This window comes from Sitophilus oryzae, unplaced genomic scaffold (genome assembly GCF_002938485.1).
Source record: "Sitophilus oryzae breed Bouriz unplaced genomic scaffold, Soryzae_2.0 scaffold_1658_pilon_pilon, whole genome shotgun sequence".
NCBI lineage: Eukaryota > Metazoa > Arthropoda > Insecta > Coleoptera > Curculionidae > Sitophilus > Sitophilus oryzae.
In genome coordinates, this window is record NW_022146345.1 from 905,198 (window position 1) to 926,337 (window position 21,140).

The 21,140-nt window shown below is 32.2% G+C and overlaps 1 protein-coding gene across 3 annotated transcripts in view; it reads right to left on the reverse strand.

Annotated features, from left to right (window-relative positions):
- Positions 1 to 244: 244 nt before the first annotated feature.
- Positions 245 to 21,140, reverse strand: part of LOC115880775 (nephrin) — a 220,997-nt gene continuing 200,101 nt past the window's right edge. The window contains exons 12-20 of one of the 3 annotated variants that reach the window (XM_030898060.1): positions 20,724 to 21,014; positions 20,374 to 20,661; positions 20,141 to 20,316; positions 18,602 to 18,853; positions 18,379 to 18,544; positions 14,674 to 14,850; positions 9,766 to 9,911; positions 5,677 to 5,749; positions 245 to 2,694 (exon numbers count right to left, since the gene is read on the reverse strand). In XM_030898060.1, the coding sequence (XP_030753920.1) occupies positions 2,348 to 2,694; positions 5,677 to 5,749; positions 9,766 to 9,911; positions 14,674 to 14,850; positions 18,379 to 18,544; positions 18,602 to 18,853; positions 20,141 to 20,316; positions 20,374 to 20,661; positions 20,724 to 21,014 (1,916 nt within the window). In that variant the 3' untranslated portion in view covers positions 245 to 2,347. Of the gene's footprint in view, positions 2,695 to 5,508; positions 5,750 to 9,765; positions 9,912 to 14,450; positions 14,625 to 14,673; positions 14,851 to 18,378; positions 18,545 to 18,601; positions 18,854 to 20,140; positions 20,317 to 20,373; positions 20,662 to 20,723; positions 21,015 to 21,140 lie in introns of all 3 variants that reach the window. The other 2 variants (XM_030898058.1, XM_030898059.1) reach the window with 2 other exon arrangements.

Genomic DNA, 21,140 nt, shown 5'->3' on the forward strand with positions numbered 1-21,140 from the left:
TTAGTTAAATGTGGTACAAAACAAAATGCATTCCGACATTGATATAAATATTTAGTAAATTGTGTTGTAAAATGAATGCATATTTTGCATATTTTTTACTTCAAGTTCATCGGTAAGTTAGCTGCTATAAGATTTTTCTGAATGCAATAATAACTAATCAAGCGTAAAACAATTAAACAAACAAAATAAATGTAAAATAAAACTTTTATTTTACTAAAAATAAAAAAAACTACACTGAATAAGTCTTACAGTAAAATAATATTAACAAAATTAGGGCAAGAATAATAATTACAAAACTAAAATCATACTGTACAAGAAGTAAGCGAAAAATGTGCAGAATAAAAAAATACATAATGTAAGAAATTTCACATTAACGAATACAATAATGAATTAAACTTTGGTTGTTTGATTGGACTAGTTAAATAACATTTTAATTACAGTGTTAAAATACTTACAAATATACTATATACAAAACAATTAAAATATATCTACACAAAAATATGTTTATTAACAATTAGGTTAATTTAAACAAATAAGACTTTGTCTTCTTTCGAACAAATCACTTAAATTAAATATTATTTGCAAAAATAACAAGTTGTTACTACTAATTTGTTTACTATCTAGGGATCACATAGATATCTTATATCTCAACAACTGATTATCAGTTAGCAAAATTTATTTATAGACAATGTCAATTTCAAATTGACTCTAACATTGAAACATGTCTTAGGTAATTCCTTGAAATTGAGGAAAATAGAAGAAAATATATATATTTAATATTATCTAATTATGCGATTTTTAGACATAAACCCTTTGGAACAAATATTTGGTTAAATTTTTAAAGTATATTGCTTTATATTTTACATTTGTAATATCAGTACAAAAACCCCAAATAAATCAAAATTAAAAAAGGACATTTCAAATTACAATAATTCTTTTAAATTGTAATAACATTTATTTAAATTTTGTAAGAAAATTTCAATATATTTTCTTCTATAAATAGTAAGTTATAATCAGTCTCCAGCAAAGGAGATTATAGATTGTTTTCCATTTATCTTTATTTCAAAATGGTTTCAAATTTATCAATACAACTAAATAAGCTCTAATTTTAAATTTTTGATAATAAATAAATATTAGAATATTGGATAAAGTCATTTTTATAGTCTAATAATTTAAACAATTTTTTCTCAAAACATATAATGATTTGTTGAGAATTGTTTTTGACTAAAACAGTTTAGCTATTTCTGTGTGCATCCAGGGTTAAGAGTTTATGACCAAACATTCCCAGCTTCTAATCATTAGAGCAAATTAGTTGCATATTGAAAATGAATAAAATTTTGACTCTAATAAAATATGTTTAGTAAAGTAAGTACAGAATATTTAATTTTTAAATATTGCCATGTAATTTTATTTTTAATTAACTAAGTCATAATGTAGTAATGCAGTTATTAAGTATTTTCAGAAAATGCGTAGTACATGTTATGTTACCTTAACAGAATAAAAAGGAAACATTAGACGACTAGTTGTTTAATATCTTACCATAATTATCATAAAGAAATGACTACTGTTTGTAGTATTTTGTGGTAGTACTAAATGTTGTATATTTTTGAAAGAATACCTCTCTTAAATGTACAGATGTTCTCTTAAATAAATTTGCAATTCAGTTGAGTTTTGGTTTGGTCAATCAGAGTTTAGCAAAAAAAGTTGAACAAAATTTGTTAAATTGTTATCTTCTAGAAATATTTTTCTGTGAAACAAAATATTTAAATATTAAAATATTTTAGTGTAAGTCCATGAAGACAAACTTCTTTGAAGCTCTTAACTTTAACAGATATTTACCTAACCAACAAAAAAAAACACATTAATCCTCATCAAAAAGAAAAAAATAAATTTATTATTTTAAGTACATAAATCAACTGAGACAAACTAATCTGATGCTCCTTTTACAAATACTTCTGTTAATACTTCTTTATATTTTCTTTCAATTTTATTTCAAGAGGATTGAAGTTATTAACCCACTGTAAAAATATGACAAAATGTACTGCTATAAACTATTTAAAACATATGACAATAAAATTACGTAGCAGTATCTATTAGTATAATATAAAACACATTTTAAATAAATTAATATTTCAATACAATAAATTATGTCAGTACATAAACAGGAGCTCCTCGTATCCAACTTACACATTATTTGAGCTATATATCCGGCATTTATTTTCAGTTTTTGAGCCCGCAGTCACAGTCGTAGTAGATAGGTACACGTACCGAGGTTAGCATACCACATAGGTATCTATACTCATTACCATTTTTACAAAACGTACAAAATGTCGAAACCGTCCCTGTCTCAGACAAGATGTCCCTCCTGCTCGTTGACGCCGTAACCGTTACCGAAACTGGTCAGTTCGCGTTTCTGCGCGAGCGTCTGCGCCTGCAGGATCTGCGCATTCTGGCTGGTGTTGTGCAGGACGTCGGGTGGGGGTACGTGACGCTGGTGACGTAACAGGGAGCCGTTGGAGGGCAGGGGCGGCGTGGCTGGAGTTACGGTGTGCGCTAAATGAGGATGAGCGGGCACCGGGGGCGGGTTCTGGAAGTCCAGTGGCGGGGGATACGAGAGGTAACGGTCGGAAACGTTGTAGTAGCTGCCGTCGGCTGGGGGTGTGGGGGTTGGTGCGCTCACGTATGAAGATTTAGCTAAAAAGAAAGAAGAAAAAAAATAATATAACAAAATAAAAAGTAAAAAAAATCATTATACAGTATGTCCCCGGATTGTTTTTACAAGGGGGGAAATTTCTTTATTATTGACATTTTGAGAAAAATGCATTATTCATAAAAAAATGGATAATAGTTATCGGAAAATATGATACTTTAACAACAGCAAAAAATATAATATCAAAATTAATAATAACTAGCTATCAAAGAATTAAATGGAAATTATATTACCGTAGAATTACCTACTGGTTTTTAGGACTTTCTTTTATAAAAAATTCATTCAAAATAATAAATCATAATAATATTTTTTTTTAATTTTCTCTAAAACGGTATGAAAATTTGAAAAAATATAAACGGTATTAACAACTTTAGAACAATTTTATGAAGAATTATTTTTTTTAAATATCAATAAAAAAGTGTTTCCTCTTGTAAAAACAATCAGAGGATAACTACTACGTATTTTTAGAATCAAAATAAGTTCAATGGACACAATTTAACTCTATATAGAAGTGCTTTGTTTGTCCGGTAGGAGGTGTCAAACATTAAACAAATTTATACGTTTCTTAAGATATTTTAAGAACCGTTATTCCAATTTTGATGAGAATTTGGATGTCTATAAGGTATAGAGTTTGTTGATTTTCATAAAGTGGTGGCTATGGTAAAAAACTTAATGTTAAAATCCAGAACAAAGTCCAAACCGCTTGAAAACAGATGTTCGTTTGACTTTTGTTTATATACATTTTTTTTAATTATGCAAAAATTCTTGGGAATGCAGTTCACATTAAATAATAGACATTATATTATGTCATATTATATTTTTCTAAGTAAAAAATATGACATAGATATAATATCTATTATTTAAACTGTACTGCATTTCCATGAATTTCTGCATAATTTATAAATATTAGAGTTCAAGAAACAAAGCTAAATTAATAATTTTTTTTATTTATAAAGTCAAACGAACAGCTGCTTTTGAGAAAGTGGTTTGGATTTTGTGGAGTTGGCGAATATACTAAAATTTATGTAGGGGTATGGGTTTTCACCCTTCCCGTACTTATTCTTGATTTTTGTGATTGTCAAATGTTACCGCACTTAGCAAAACATGGGCACATAAAATCTCATTCAAACCCGAAAAATGTTTCTCAAAATATCTTAAAAGTTTTATACCTCCCAACGGACAAACAAAGCACTTTTATATAGAGGTACATTGTGTCTCATGAACTTATTTTGATTCCGAAAAATACGTAGCAAAAAACATATATAGTAAAGTGTGTTTTATTTATTTAAAATGTTCTATTGAAAAATAAAGGACAACTCCATAAAATATTTAAAATCAGTTTCACCCGTTTAGTATTTATCAATGACTAAAGAATACAAGGGTCAGTAAGACCCCAGACCAAATTTTTACTGTCTTTTTACAAATTGTCTCCAAACAATTCCATACCACAGGGTTAATATAAAATATGCAGAACTAAATAAAAATTGGAATTTTAATTGTTGTAATTGAACAAATATTTTTGTTCGGATAGTTACAAAATTTAATTTAGTACTTACTGTTACGCTTATTAGACTTATTCAGTTATAAATAATCTATATTTATTTACATTTTTGATACATTTTTCGCCTAGGTCTATGGTGGATTTGCACTGTGTAATAGTCCGTACTAGATTTGTACGGCATACCTATATAACGGTTAGTTGGCATGATATCGCCTAAAGAAGCAGCATTTTTTAGGCCATCATCATCATTATCATCATCATTTTCAGCTTATTCAACCATTTCCAATTATGCTGTAGCCTCCCTCACATATTTAGATACTCTTTTTGTAGCTGGGCCCATTGATGTCTATTGTTGGCTATGCGGGCATAAGTTATCGCTGCTAATTTCCTAATATCATGGTCCCATCTCAGGTTTGGTTTTCCTCTAGTCCTCTTGATTCTCCGTGGGTACCATGCTGAAATTTTTATGGTTCATCTGTTTTCCGTCCTTCTTGCCCGGCATTCTGCTCATTGCCACTTGAGGGATTTAATTCTGTGGATGACATCTATTACCTGTGTCTTTTGTCGTATCCACTCAATTTTTTTACGATCTGTCTTGGTTATTCCCAGTATATTTCGTTCCATTGAGCGTTGTGCGACCTGTAGTTTCCTTATAATGTTCGTTTTATGTGTCCAGGTTTCACGTGCGTAGGTCATGACTGGTAGGCCAAGGATTTCTTTAGATATACTTTAGATAAAGTGGCATACTAGATTTGAATATGATTGAGTTTCTTCAATAAGTGCTGTGCTTTATGTAAACTTAATCCTTCTGTTGATTTCTGGTAGTAGAGATCCCGAGTTGTGTATTAGTTTGGACATATCATAGTATAATATCAGAAAAATTACTATGAAATTCAAAGAAAACGCTAAAAAATGGAGTGGATTGTTTATTTATCTATGACACTTAAACCTGGCTCTTACTTATCGTTGCGGCTTTCACACTAAAGCTGAACAGATCACCATCCTAATAAAATTTCGCTAAAAGTTCGCTACACCACAAACTATTAATAATCGCTAAAATTGTCTCTATTCGCACATCCGTTGTCTCCAAAAAATGGCGTCTAATATCACAACTTTAGCTCCAGCCCCCATATGCGCGTTACGCGTCCTTGTATTCTTTAGTCGTTGGTATTTATGGGTTAGTTAAGCATGCAAAAAACTTAATGATTATGTTGAAAAATCAAAGCAGCGTTAATAGAGAGGCTATGGCGTTAATAGAGGCTGTTAATAATGGTTAAATTCATTAGTTAGCACACACCTGACATGCCCGTGCCAGGACCGTACTGCCCGAGACTTTGGTCGTCGCGCGACCTCGGTCTCGTGTCGTGCATAATATGATGGTGATGGTGATGGGGGTGAGGCAGGGTGTGGGTCTTGTGGGCCATAGACACGGGTCCCATCTGCATCTCGTACACGGGGTACGCACCTGGGGGGTAGTCTACCGGCGGCGGCTGCTCGATTATGTACGAGTTGGGCGCTTGCTTGCTGCGGCTGTCATCCTGAAAGGAAAATAATAGATTAGTTGAGTTACGATTAAGAAAAAAAGTAAATTTGGTTTGGTTCATAGGAAACTTCTCTGAAAAATTAAGTATTTCCTAAGTTATATAATGTATATTATAAGGTTACCGTATAGTATAATAAATAAAAAAGAAAAAAAAAGGGTTCTGAAAAAGCTAATATCAGGTAGCTTGATTAGAAATTGTCACTCGACTCAAATATTTATATCATAAAACATATTTTAAAAATCTCTTCATAGATATTCATGTCGATTAAAAATATTTTTATACTTAAATTGTATTTTTTAGAGAAGGCTGTAAAAAATAAAATATTACTATTTTTGGATTAAATTTTTTGCACATTTAAATCTCTCGTAAAGGTATAAAGTCGAAAATTATTGATGAGTTTTAATTGGAAATATTTTTTGATAATAATACTTTTTAAAACTAACTAGGTATGCTAATTATTATGGCATATTATAACGTCGTTATACATGGGCAACTAGATGTTGAATTTTACTTAACTATTTTAGATGTGATACTCATTATATTATACTATAAACAAACGTAGTTTTAATCCAACTTTATTATTTATATATAACAACTCAAAAAGCCTAAAAGGCTCATGGCTTGATTGGTTATCTTTCTCCATTTGTTTCTGTCTTTCGCCTTTATTCTCCACCCATCCACTCTTATCCTTCTCAGGTCCACTTCAACATGTTTTTTCCATCTGGTTCTCGGTCTACCCCTCCTTCTCTTTCCATGCATTTCACGTTTCATTATCATACTAGAAATTCAGCCATTTTTTCAATGTGTCCCAGCCATCTCAGTCTTTGTGCTCTTGCTACTCCCGTTATACTCGGTGTCCAATATAGTTGCTTTTTTTCTTCATTGGTTCTTCTGGTCCATATGTTGTCTACCTTCTTTCATCCAAACATCTTCCTCAGTAATTTTCTTTACCAACTCTAGCCTCAAACTTTCCGTTGCATTGAATGTCCACGTTTCACATGCATACAGTACTATTGGTGGTATCATTGTTTGATACATTCTTCCAGAGACGTCCTTGTTTCTATTTCTGCCATTATTCTTGCCACAATTTCCTGAGTTACATTTGGTTTCCTTAGAAATACGGTTCCTAGATATGTGAGTGTATTTACTTCCTCAGACTGGTATCGTTTCCCTCTCTGAGAATCTATTTGTAGACATCTTTCCTTCTCAAAATCCCTATCTGGCCACTCCATAAACTTCGTTTTCTTCTCATTAAACACTAAGCTTACTTTTTGCGCTTGATCTTCTGGTCACCGATATCAGCTCTTTCCGATCTCTTGCTAAGATCTATAATAATAAATAATACAGCCCTTATATTATACTAATAATAAAATTTATTAGTTAATTAATATTAAATTCTTGCTTTTGACAATGTAGAAAATTATAATAAATAATAAATCATCTGCAGAGACTAAGCATTGGTGCCTTTTTGTATAGAGAAGGCCCTCTCTGTTGATTCCAGCATCTTTCCGTCCCTGATTATAATTTTTTCCGTTCTTGTCTTGTTTACTTCGACTTCATTTACAGTCGTGGTTATAAAATCCCGTTTAAGGTGGGCTGGTCACGTGTGCAGAATGCAAGAAAACCGCATACCAAAATCTCTGCTTTACGGTGAGCTTGTAGACGGTAAGAGGAGGCCGGGTGGACAACTCAAAAGATACAAGGACAATTTTCCACGAAAACTTAAAGGGGATTAACAGAATGAGGATTAGCAGAATGGGTGGGAAGAAGCAGCTCACAATAGAACTCAATAGAGAAGAATTGTAAACTCAGTTAACAGCGACAACCAAAAAGTAAAGAGGCAACAAAGCAATGAGATTTTTGAATGTCCGGAGTGCGGTAGGCAGATAACATCACGTAGCGGGCTTTTCAGTCACAGAAAAGCTCATGAAGGAAAACGCCTTGCATGACCATCTTCTGATGCGTGTCAAATACTCGTCAACGAGTAATGGCAGTATGTATGTTGACTTCATTTACTGTCTCTTGGAGCGTCAATTTTATCATCTTGGTCAGTTTCTTGCTAACCCCTATTTCTGTTAATGCTCTAAACACCTTCGTCCTTTTAACTTTGTCATAATATTTGACTTGCTCATTTATGATTTGGAAACAATTTTTATTCTAAATCCATGTCATATTTCTTAATTCCTCAAACATAAAGATAATTGAAAAATTAGTTAGATGATTTCTTGATAAAAATCTTTGGTGTGATTTAGGTATTCTGTTTATATACCAAGACATTAAGGCTATTTTAGTATGGTTAGTGTTAAACTGTCATCAAATATTTTCACGGTTTAGCCACGGTTCAGCCACGTTAGACGATGTAAGTAACGTCGGGTAATCGTCAGGAAATTCTATCGTTCTGTTGTTCCATGGCTATATTGTATAATGTATTGATACGCACTGCTCATTTACGCCGTTTAAACGCCGGATAAGATCAGATATCATGTTAGTGTACATCCATATAGACCCGCTGCGGCTTTCCGCTTTCCGGTCGCCGGCTTATATCGCGGCAGGTTTTGGCGCTTTTTTTGAGGTAGCCATTGAAATAGGTAGTGGCTTTTAAAACCGCTTGCGTTAAGCGGAAATGCCATTTGGCATCATGGAACTATCCCGTGGGGATCTATTATGTCTTTTTATTAGCTGGTGCTATGTTCATATTAAACTGATACAATAAAAGTAGTACTCGTGTTTATAAAATTAATCGGTCTCATTTTGAATTTGGTAAATGACCTCATAGCCCACGCTCAAACATTTTAAGAATATTTCCGCATGGAGAAAGAACGGCTGCAGTATATCTTCAACAAAATTGCAAACGGTTGAAAAAAATGCTACAATTTTCAGAATATATAGATGCACACAAGATGGTTATGAGGGGGGCGAGTTGAATGGTTTCAAAAGGGGTAGCGATGATAAAACTGTTCGATATCAACTATAATTCATTCAGCAAAAAGCGGGGAAACAGTTTAAGCCGGTTGAAGCTGGCTGACTGGCCGCACTATGGCTACACATATACAGTTGTTCCTCTATTTTTCACCGCTAGTCTGCAGCGACAAAACGATAAGCGGAAAGCCGGTGCACTATGGACGTACGCTTAGAGTCGATTTAGACACTCGCTAGGACTGCAGTTCGGATAGCCCCAGCAGGAAAAGGAATACTTTAAGTCAACTTTATATTTAAAATTAAATCAGTTTTAATTTGTCAAAGTGTGTAATAAAGTTAATAAATGCTAATTTTTTGATAAACAAAATAGCATTATACAAGTAACCAGTCAATTAAAAAATTACTAATGAAACGTTAGCATTGTAAAGAATTAAAAGGAGTTCTGAGTTCTAATTATGTTTGTCAGAGAAAATTTATTTCTGATTAATTAATTTCGTTAAAAGGTAGCTTAAAACTAAACTACCGTTTAAAAGCTACAGTTTAAAACGGGACCGAGTTGGAGGGAATTATAAATAAAGAGAAATAAATTTCAACTGGACAACTTTTGGGAGTTTCTCAAACAATAAAAACGTCTCGTGGGCGTGGGGATCAATAAAGCTTGAGAACTTATTAATAAACAAGAAAAGAGAAACGAATCTTTAATTAAAAACAACCAGAGAGAATATTATGAAAATTTTAAGGTAATATATTTATAAAGAAATGTCGGAAAATAAATATATTAAAATCGACAGTAAAATGTTTTGGATCTTTCCTTATCTCATTAAAAGGAAAATTTCATATTACAGAATATAAAGAGATTTCTGAGGTTTATATTACAGGTAATTTTTTTTAGTTTCTTTATAAATTTTCCTTTTTGTTATTTATAACGATTACTTCAAGTATACCAACTATGGTGTAGTATTTGTTTTTAAATTTATTTTATTAAAGAAAGACACACATCAATGTAAGTTTCTGAGACTATACTAATTTTCTTGTAAAATCTTGTACTGAAGAAAAAATCGGTATTTTTTTGTATTATAGTAGCTACATACCACGTATTCATTATTGCTACCCTCGTTGGAGTAGGTTTCGCTTTTTTCACTGACAGAAGATAATGTTTCCCCCGTCATTGTGTCATTGTAACTGCTAGGGGCATACATTTCAATTGTGGCCGATTTGCTTGTTTGGTTGTTTTGTTCTGTGAAAAAAAGGAAAAAGAATGAGAATCTCAACAAAATATTTTGGGCAAATATATAATAAAGCTGGAAATGAGTTTTATGATCGAGTGGGCTTTGACTCTGACATATATAAGAAAGTGATGTAATTAAATTTAAAAAAAATACTTCTATCATCATATAAAGCACACTTGGTCATTTTTTTTATCTATGACATTTTTAATATATACTATTTTTACTAAAACTCGTAGAAAATATTTTTTTGTCATTCTTTCATTGAGAAATTATAATTAATGTTGATATTTATGATATCAATCAAAAATTAAAATACTTATAAATACTTTACATTATTCTTACCAAATAGGAATCATAACCGAAAAAATATTTAGCGAAACATTTGAGTTTTCAAAATATTTCGCGCGAAATTACTAAATACACCAGATAAATTCAGTGATTTAGATTTAATATACTTTTTAATATTCATACTATGTTAAATAAATTTTTGTGCATTCTGTAAAATTTATTTCAATTGACTTGTCGGGCTTTGCATTTATCCAGGGTGTCCCAGGCTGAGCGTGCATTAGAAGTTTCTAGAGAACTACAATATCAAGCTCGGAGATTTTTTGCACATCATAGTTTCACATCGAGATCTATCGATTAAAAATATTTTCAATATGGTGGCACTTCCAGAAACACCGGAAGTAGACAGCAACTTTCTTATTTTAAATGGTTGCCCCCATTTTTTATTACATACTTAAATTCTCTGTAAAAATTTATGAATTTTGATATTAAACACTCTATACCTAACATTGACCGTTTTTGAGAAAAAAAATATTTAAAATTTTCAAACGAAAAAAACTGCCTGTTAAAAATATGTGTATATCATAAACGTCAAATTTAGTGATTACCACAGCCACTGTGCCATAAAGAGAAAACATGTGGCTATCTATTTCAAAAATTAAATTGTTCGCATGTCATCTAATAATGGCCGCAGCTGTCATTGAATTGAGCGATTAAAAAATTATCATAAATCATTTTTTTCAAATGGAAACTCACCTTTTTTATGTCATTAGTGAAAAGACTTTTCAATTCGTTACTTTTTGACTATACATGTTCCTCTACCTAAAATAAATCGTTTTTAAGTTATTTAAGATTTAGTTTTAAAGCATATATTTTTCTTGATTTTAACCAGTAGCCTATGACTTTAAACGTCACGTGATGTAAAACAATAGATCTGGCCGTATCATATTGTGACGCTTTGTTCAAAAAGCAGTATCATTTCCGAGCCAACTTTGCGCTGTTTTTTTTCGATCATACGGAATATTATTAATAAAATCAACTACTAGATATAACTAAAGAGCGAAAATACGAGATATATTTTTATAAATACACTTTTTAAACTCTTAAGCAGGCAGTATTTATAATATAGGAAATTCAAATGACTCGTTTTCTGACAGACGGAAATAAATTGTCTGAACGTTTGACACTTAATGTCAAAGGAAGCTAGATAAAATGAAGAAAAATACACGTTTTCAAATTAAATCTTAAAAAACTTAAAAACGATTTATTTTAGGTATAGGAACATGTATAATTAAAAAGTAACGAATTGAAAAACCTTTTCATCAGTGAAATAAAAAAAGTGGGTTTCCATTTGAAAAAAATGATTTATGATAATTTTTTAATCGATCAATTCCATGACAGCTACCGCCAATATTATATGACATTTGAACAATTTAATTTTTGAAATAGGTGTCCACATGTCTTCTCTTTATGTCACAGTGGCTGTGGTAATCATTAAATTTGACTTTTAGGCTATACAAATTTTTTTGATAGGTAGCTTTTTTCGTCCAAAAATTTTAAATATTTTTTTTTCTTAAAAACGGTTAATGTTAGATATGGAGTGTTTAACATCAATATTCATAGAATTTTACAGAGAATTTAAGTATGTAATAAAAAGTGGGGGCACCCATTTAAAATAAGAAAGTTGCTGCTAACTACCGGTATTTCCGGAAGTGCCGCCATATTCAAAATATTTTTAATGGATAGATCTCGTTGCAAAACAATGATGTGCAAAAAATCTCCGATCTAGATATTGTGGTTCTCTCGAAACTCCTAATGCACGCTCAGCCTGGGACACCCTGTATAACCTGCACATAACCTGATATTATGATTTTAGCTCCCATTGAAATTGCCCAGGTCGGGTGTCCCGGTTTACGTTTTTTATACCCCTAAGTAATACTTAGGGCCCACCCCAAAATTTTATTTTAATTTTAGGGCAATTTTTTTATTTTTATTTTTTATGATGTGGCATTAAAAATACATACAACCCTAAATTTTCACCCTTCTACCATCAACCCCTATTTTTTAATAGCGATATTAGTAATTCAATAATTTTCAACCCCGGTCGATAACTGATCAATTGTCACTTGGCCAGTTACCCTGCTAGACGTAATCATAGAAATAATTTATATGGCACAACAAAGTTTGCCGTGTCAGCTGTTTTTTATATAATTTACATGTTCAGAATGTTAGCAAAATAAAACACTAAATCACCACAATACTTCAAAACACTTTTATTTTTACATTGGATGTGCGTTTCGCTAACCATGTTAGCATCATCAGCAGATGATTAAAACTTTCTCCAGTTTTAATCATCTGCTGTTGATACTAACATGGTTAGCAAAACGCGCGTTCAGTGTAAAAGTAAAAGTGTTTTGGAATATTGCGGTGATTTAGTGTTTTGTTTTGCTGTGTAACACTAAAGGTTCTAACCCCCAATAGTAGAGTGCTCAGAGACTGGAATTCAATTACTGTGAATCTATTAATGTGAAACCTTCTGTATTGTGTTTTATAGATAAAATACGAAAATGTTTATCCATTTTTTGTCTTTGCTTTTAATTTTTTATTTTAGTAATTTTAGTAAATTCTTAATTATTTTCTTCTTAATTTTTTTATTTTATTAATTCTTTTTCTAAGTAAATTTATTGAAATAAATTAATCTAATGCATAAGCTATCCCTATTCTGCTTATATTCTAATCACTAAAATTTTGATTGAAATCGAATTAAACAGGGTGGCGCGTCATATACGACGCGGTTTTTGCAAGGAGGACAAAAGTTTGTATTGAAGTGAAATTTTGTGAGCTTATTTAAGTCAATTTAAAGCATTTTCTAAAATTATGTAGAGTTCTACAGGGTGTCCCCAAAAAAAGTTACACATCAAAGTTTATTAATTGATTTTTGGATGAAAAAAATAAAGATTTGTTTCATTAGAAAAGTATATGACTAAAATGTATATACCTACATTCACCGGCACGAAAAATGGGACCTTAGAACTTGGATGAATTTTAAAGGTAAATATATTTTATTTTAATGGGCCGATTTTGATGATTTTTTAAGCAGTGTGTAGCCAAATTATTTGGGTTTTTAGTATCTTTTTCTAAATTAAAAATGAAACTCTCCATCTGTTCATTATACGAGGAAAAACAAAATGTTGATATTTTGGTGAAAGTTTGAAACACCTTGTGGAATATGTTAAAACAGCAAAAAATTTAAAAATCATTTTATTATCTAGATACATCCTTTCTCGATGGTTTGTTTTTTGGTTTATCTCCTTAGCTTTATTTTTGTTGGAAATATTCGCTTTTGAAGAAGACACTAACATTTTTTCGTAATTTTTACATTAAAACCATGTCTTTGCATTTGGGCCTAGTCAACACATCTAGTAAGTTCGGGTCCCGAAGCAGGCCTTCTTGACATAAGATTTGCTTCATTTAATCTTCTTCTTATAGTCCGTTAGTAAATATGTACGTTCCTTAAGGGCAATTCATTATCAATTTGAAAAGCTGGCAAACGGTGGTTTCTTAACGATAAACTTACAATAAGTCGATCGTCTCGAATAGAAGTTCTCATACGAAGGTTCCTGGACGTCTAGATTGACGTACGTGGTCATAATTCAAAAACCACTTAGTATACTCTATGGTATTAAGGTATTTTTGGAACCGGAATTTTATAGCAAATTTACTAAACTAAACAAATATAGATATATATTTGACTCACCTTGTATATCTATAAAAATATTTTTGAAATGTGAACTACCATTAAACACATATTTTTTGAAGGTTTGGAGTGAAAATCTCAAATAGGAATCCTGATACAGAGCTTTTCCGGAATATGGAGCCATCTTGTATGTATGCATTTGTATATGTGTGTTTATTTAAATACTAAAGTGAAAGCAACGAATTTAAATGGGTAAACTTTGTAATATATCTTATTAACAATACAATGCAAAAAGTTTTATGAAAATTCGTTCACAGTAAATGAATTCCGAGGTTTGTATTCCATAAGGGCTTAAAGCACTCCACTACAACTGTAATCTTCAAATTGTTAATCTAGTAGAGCTTTACAAACAATAGTTTTCTTTCAGTAGCGATATCTACAAACATTTGCAGAGCTAACACTGTCAAAACTGTATTGACATTACTTCTAATATATTTACATATATTTTCGTTAATAAATATACCTCAATTTTCTTAATAAATAAATCTTATCTAAAACAACAAACCTCTGATCCTTTTCGCCCTTCTCTTGAGCATGCACCCGGCCACCAGCGCTATATTGATAAACAGCAAAACCACTCCGATCACGGACACGCTAATAATTACGATCCTTGGCAAATCCTGCTTCTCCAGCAAATCTTCGGGTAGGACTTTTTCCACGCGATCGTCGCCGTCGAAAGCTGTCACGAAAGAGGGAGAGAAAAAAACGAAACGGTGAGAATTAATTACCTGAGGAGGGGCGGTGTTTCTTGGCGCGGCGTCTGTGCAGACAGCAGCCGATTAGCAGGACGTTCATGAGGATGAGCAGGGTGCCGACTATCGTGCCGACGATGATGAGGAAGCCGGGGAAGTTTTTCAGGTTGCGCTCGTCCAGGCTGGGACTGGAGTAGGACGGCGGTATCTTGTCTGTGTTAGTCGTGTTAGTAAGAGAGATTAGGGTGAGATGGGGAGAAAGCGTAAAAACGTAGAAAAAAATAGAGAACTGCTTTTTTATTCAGAAACTTTGATTTAGTTAGTTAATTATCTGTTTTTTAAATATAGGTAATATCAGCAAAAAATAGAAATGTGATTTTATCACAGAACTAGTTTTTTATTTATTTCTATTTCTGGTTGATATTGTTTAATCATCATGTTTATACGAGCGATCAACAATAGTTGAAATAGTTGCCATTACTGTGTTATGTTAGAGGATTTTAGGATTAGTGTCGGCACTGACGTTAAAACAAACTATCAATCAAAAAGTTTTAGCAAATTATGTTATTGGATTGTCTTTGATTGTCAACTTTTTGGTTTTTCTTTATTTTCTCGAAAATTTAAACTTTATTTGTGAAATCGACAGAGTTCATTGGCAAACATTACTATTTGTCAATGCCATGCCATGGGCTCATGGCAACTATAGTGTTCAACGTAGAAAAGGAATACTCACATATTACGGCTTATTTCCATCCCAACTTTTAAAATAAAATTAGAAATTGAACTTAATCGGGGTAGTAAATTTTAATCAATAGAGAATCGCTATTTTAAGCACAGTATAATAGTTATCATTTATCAAAAAACATGTCAGGTGTTTCTCAAAAGTGCCTATAACTTTTTTATTTTTTTATATAAAAGACGAGATTTGGTACGTTAGTATATGATACAAATCAGGATTGATTGACGTATTCAATTTTTCTTTGGTTAATTTCGGTATCACCGGAAATGAATACAACATTTGATTTCTAAATGACACCTTCGGTATTTTTTTCCTTTATTCGATCTTTTTATAAGTCAGCGGCGTGCGGTCCATGGAAGCGGGGGAAGCACCGCTTCCCTAAAATTTTTAAAGATAAACAATAAATAATAAACAATAAATAGTTAAACGTTAATAATACTGTTATTTTATAACAAAAGATTAATTTAATTTGTTAAAATTATTTATTTGAAACCTTACATAAACGTAGTAAATTTATTTAGCCTGTCACTGCATGGATGCACGCCTGGAAATCGCCGCCGGTCGCCTATCCCTCCTTCGTGTAGGTGTTATTAGAGAACAACGGCCTACGGTCGAGTCGGCCGCTGCTGGCACATATACGTAGACGTAAAGAATCTTTTACGTGTATAAAAAATAAAAAAATATAAGAAATGCGCATGCGTACGTAAACTTAAACTTCCCCTAGGAGATGCAAGACCTTGTCGTTGGTGGGGAAGCTCCTGGTCAGGTGCTGGGGGGAATCCCCCCTAGCACTTGGCTTGGTCTAAGAAGCATTTCACTCATCGTCTGGTCCCTGACTGTAGTGTCCTGGCCAGGGAATTGCACGAAGACATACAACGATACCGGGCGGTGCTACGGACAGCCTCAACCTTGGGGCACCCCATTGTATTTTACCCCTTACTTCTACATGCGGGGCTCTGTAGAAGTGGATCGACTGTCCCTAGCGACTCATAGGAACACTATGGGATCTGGTAATAATAGTAATAAAAACATCACCGGTGAAGCTGTGGGGAAACCCCCTAGCGACACTGGGAACAGTAACAATGACAGTTCCAAGGGGCCAAAGCCAAATAGAACTACAGGAGAGGTGGCTGACACTTGCGTGAGACCATCCTCCGCAAGTGGCATACAAGCTACCACCTCCTCCAAGGGTCGGAAGCCTACCTCCTACCTCTAAACCCAACAGGCGACACAAGCTACCGTTTCGTCTACCCGGCCTGGGTCGTAGCTCCTCGACTGTGAGGGACACGGGTCTCCGTAGGAAGTCCTGGGACTGTATGATGAGTTATAACTTAAGAAAGGGGGACACAATAGATCTCTAAGGTCGCAGAGATTAACCCCCCTCCCACTTATTCTAAATTCTAATTCTAATGCGTATGTAATAGTTTACGTGTTTTTAGTCTGTGCCGTTGTTCTCTATTGACCTCGAACGCAAACGACAAATTTAAGCCGGAAAATCGCTTGTCTCTAGCCCCAGCAAGGCAACTATTAAGCTTGACCAATCACATTAGAGTTTTTGACAAACGCGGATGCAGAACAGCTGTGGCGTACTATATAATTTATTACAAACAAATAACGAAAATCAATGAATATCTAAAAAACAAATATAAATTTAAGTAAAAACCAACCAACCCCACCAATGAATTGGCACCCTCCAAATAACCACGCTAACCTAAGCTTAAAAGTTGCCTTGCTGGGGCTAGACACAATTGGAAAATCGTGCACAGTTGCTAGCCACGGCAGCGATCTTTCGGCCGCCTTCCGCGACTTTTAATTTATCGGGACTCTTGCGATTTTATAGATAATATTCTATTTTTTCGGATTTAACTTAGTGTTTACTGTTTCGTTTGTAATGGACGGTCAATCTTCTGCTTCTGCTAGGCGTGGACAATAATTTAGACTTTGTTTGTGTTGTATGCGTGTTGATTGATTTTCTAGTCGAAATAGGGTTTTTTACCGATTCGCTTCCCCGCCTATAATTGTCACCGCACGCCGCTGTTATAAGTATTCCATATGACAATCTGAATAGAATGACATATCATATGTCAAAAAAAAATAATAAAAATTAATAATATTGTCTATTTTTAATTAGTTTTGATATATAATAAAATTTATTAAATTTATTTCCAACCAAACGAGTAAAATGATAATAACCAACTATTTCAATCATTATTGATCTCCCCGTTTTAAAATCACATATATCAGGACAGTAAATGAACTTTTAGGATCATAAGTATAAGAGTTTTTGTTATGTGAAATATTATATTATATTCTTAACCACGTATAATACTCATAAGTAATAATTATTATTGAATATTTTGATTATACGGATTTGCTTTTTTTACTTTAGATTTATGATTAGCTACAACAATGCTAAATTCTGATGAAGACTAAGTTTAAAGCATCTTCTTATGACAGCTAAATTCATATAATTAAAATAACTCCGGATTTATTTTTTTAAGATGTTATTTTGTTTAATAATAATATATTAAGAGACATGTATTTGTATGTCTTTTAAATATGATATTGTCATTATTTCATACTCTGAATAATATGGTAAGAAAATTTTCTACGTTGTGATAAGAATATAACTTGTTAGTAGAGGGTATTAATATGAGGAATAATTTTATCAAAATGTTTGGTAATCTCAGTAAAGAATGTTGTGAAATAAACAAAATTATATTAGCGCATTTTATTTTAAAGCGTAGCAATCATTATTTATGTTATATTCAATGAATCTTTGAAATTAAATAAAAAACAAAAATAACAAATATTTACTACATTACTTAAATTTGGGAATACATAATGATTTGTATAAAAGTATGCTCAAAGTAATATTCAATTTCTCTAAAATTTTACAGCATCAATTTGGTCATGTAATAAAACTATAATTTTCATTAGATGATCATTAAAACATCTTTACTGAGATGATTAAAAAATCACGTTTCAAAATTAAAACTCACTTGAAGTTTTTGCCGACAGTAAATCAGGCATGTAGTTACTGCTTCCCAACTTATTTGAGGCCATTATCGAAAAGATATATTGTGTATCAACACTGAGCCCTTTTACAGTGTAAGTCGTTGCATTGCTGGGGACAACATCTTCGTATTTGTAACCATCATCATTAACCTGAAACACGATACAATATAAAATAAAGAGCCGAAAAAGATATTTTGACTTATTTACCTGTCGGTATCTTATCCGGTAAGATGGTTTCCATCCACCATCAAAACCAGGGGTCCAACCCAAAGTAACAGTGTCATGGGTAGAATTTAATACAATTAGCAATGTAGGGGTGTCGGGGGCAGACGTTACTTCTAACCTAGGGGAGACTACTGAAAATCCGAGATCATTCTTTGCCACGCACTCGTAGATGCCGTAATCGGCCGATGTGACGTGGGATATGTAGAGGACGGACTCGGAGGTCAATTCGTCAACCTAAAAAGAAAAGAACATCTTAAGAATTTTATTTAAAAAAATATATCCAGCTAAAAATTCATTGCAATGGGGAGTAATTTTTATAAAAAATAAAATATATAACACAGCATAAGCCTCAAATTGTAAATATTTAATAACTGAAATAAAATGAAGTCAACTGAAAGAATTAAGAAGAGCGAATATTAAGTATTCTTCATTAAAAATAGAAACCCCTCCAGCAAAATTAATTATTATGAATGCGGAAGTAATATTTTGCGAAATTGTCGTAATACAAGAAATATTTAATTTTTAATTCCATAAAATTGTATTTAATTGTCCAAATTCTTTATATAAATTTATAATTACATACTTTAATACAAAAAAATGTGAAAATTTGGCATAAAATATACACTATAAAGTATGTTAAAATAATAATACTGTATTGGATAATAAATAATGTACACACCACTACAATGTATGTTAAAATTAAAATACTGCATTGGATAAGTTGATAGTAATAGGATATCTAGTGACAGTTAACTAATTCAATATCAAAATTCTTTTGACCAGAAATCAAAGAGCAAATTATTGAATACCAACAAATATTAAATGTCCAATAATAATAGTGAAGTAAAATGTGGATTAATTTTACAAACTTTTAGTTAGCATTCTGAGAAAATACATTACGAAACACACATTGCAAGGTAAAATATTGGATTAACAGTGCTGTTTGTGGGTGGCTTCATATGTTTTACACAGTGAAATAAATTGAGAATGGTGAATAGAGCTTTCTGAAATTATTCGCCATTTTGCTTGTCCACACTTTTTGAAGTATCCTGTAAGATATTGGGTACTATTCTTGTGATACAAAATATTCGAATGAATACATAAGTCAGACTAAAAATGTTCTCTTATCTGTATCTTTTAGTATTGGTGTTGTTAATAGGTACTGTAAAATATATTTATATAATATGTATTTAAAACTAGGTACTTTAAATACTTATTTTTTGATGATTATTAAAACTAAGAATTTTCTTGTATTCTAGCAAACAAAAGACGACTAGATTTTATTCATTATCATTAGTAATATGTTGATATAAATATTTTTAGTAGAAATATGTAGTGATTTTTCAAATAGAGAAAACATTGAGAAATTATTTCAACTTATTTTATTATAAGATATTAAAATATTTTTAAGTAAACTTTTTTTTATCATGTTAGACATTAGTGATTTAAACCTTTATTTATAAATGGACTAATGTGATTCTGGTTTTAACAAATAAATTATTATTATTGAATGTACTTTACCTGTCTGTAGGTAGTGTAATATTTCCCTGTTGTGTTAGCACTAATAGAATTTCCATTCCTCGCCCAAGAATATCTTGCCAAAGGAGACGCTCGACTTCTACAAACCATCTTTGCAGTATCACCGGCATCGCTAGCAAACTTCAAAAGAGCTGGTTGTTCATCCATCTCAGGTTTATCTGGAAAATCAATCAATTGAAATATAATTTGGTTAATTTAAATAAAAAAAATCTTACGCTTAACGATCAGCATAACTTCCTTCATTGTGGAATTCCCTACTCCGTTATTTGCTATGCACTGAAAATGACCTAGGTCTTCTTTGGTCACTTGACTGATCCTCAAGTACGACGTTCCATTTTTATCGTACATCACCGACGTTCTAGCGTCAAAGTCCGGAAAGTCTTCTCGTTTCCATGTGATTGTGTCGTCAGCTAGAGGATTACTGTCTACTGTACATGACAATGTAGCATCTTCTTTCGGATTTACTATGACTGCACCGCTTGTTTGGATAATTGTAGCTGGATCTATTAAAATTAATTTATGTAAATATAATATTAAGTATTAAGATGTAATTAGAGTAACTTACATTGCACAGTTATATTTACAGTAGCCATGCTACTTCCCTGAGAATTCAGAGCTTCACAATTATAAGTTCCTGCGTCATGTTTACTTAGACGTGTAATGTTTAAAATTGGACCGTCAGAAATGATACGTTCCATACCATTCGAATTCGAAGATTGCGTTATGGGTAAGCCATCTTTTGTCCAAGTATATGCTATACTTTCGGGGTTACCATCGGCTTTTAAAGAAATCATTAGGGGTTCGTTTTCGATACCGGTGACAGAATTTTCGTTGTTTTTATCGAAAATTGGTTTATCTGAAACAATCATAACAGTGAGTTGAAAGTAGATGAAGCAATATACGAACAAAACTGATAAAAATGCATATAATGCATTAATAATTAGTATAATAATCCCTTTCCAAGAAATGTAGATAAATGCCA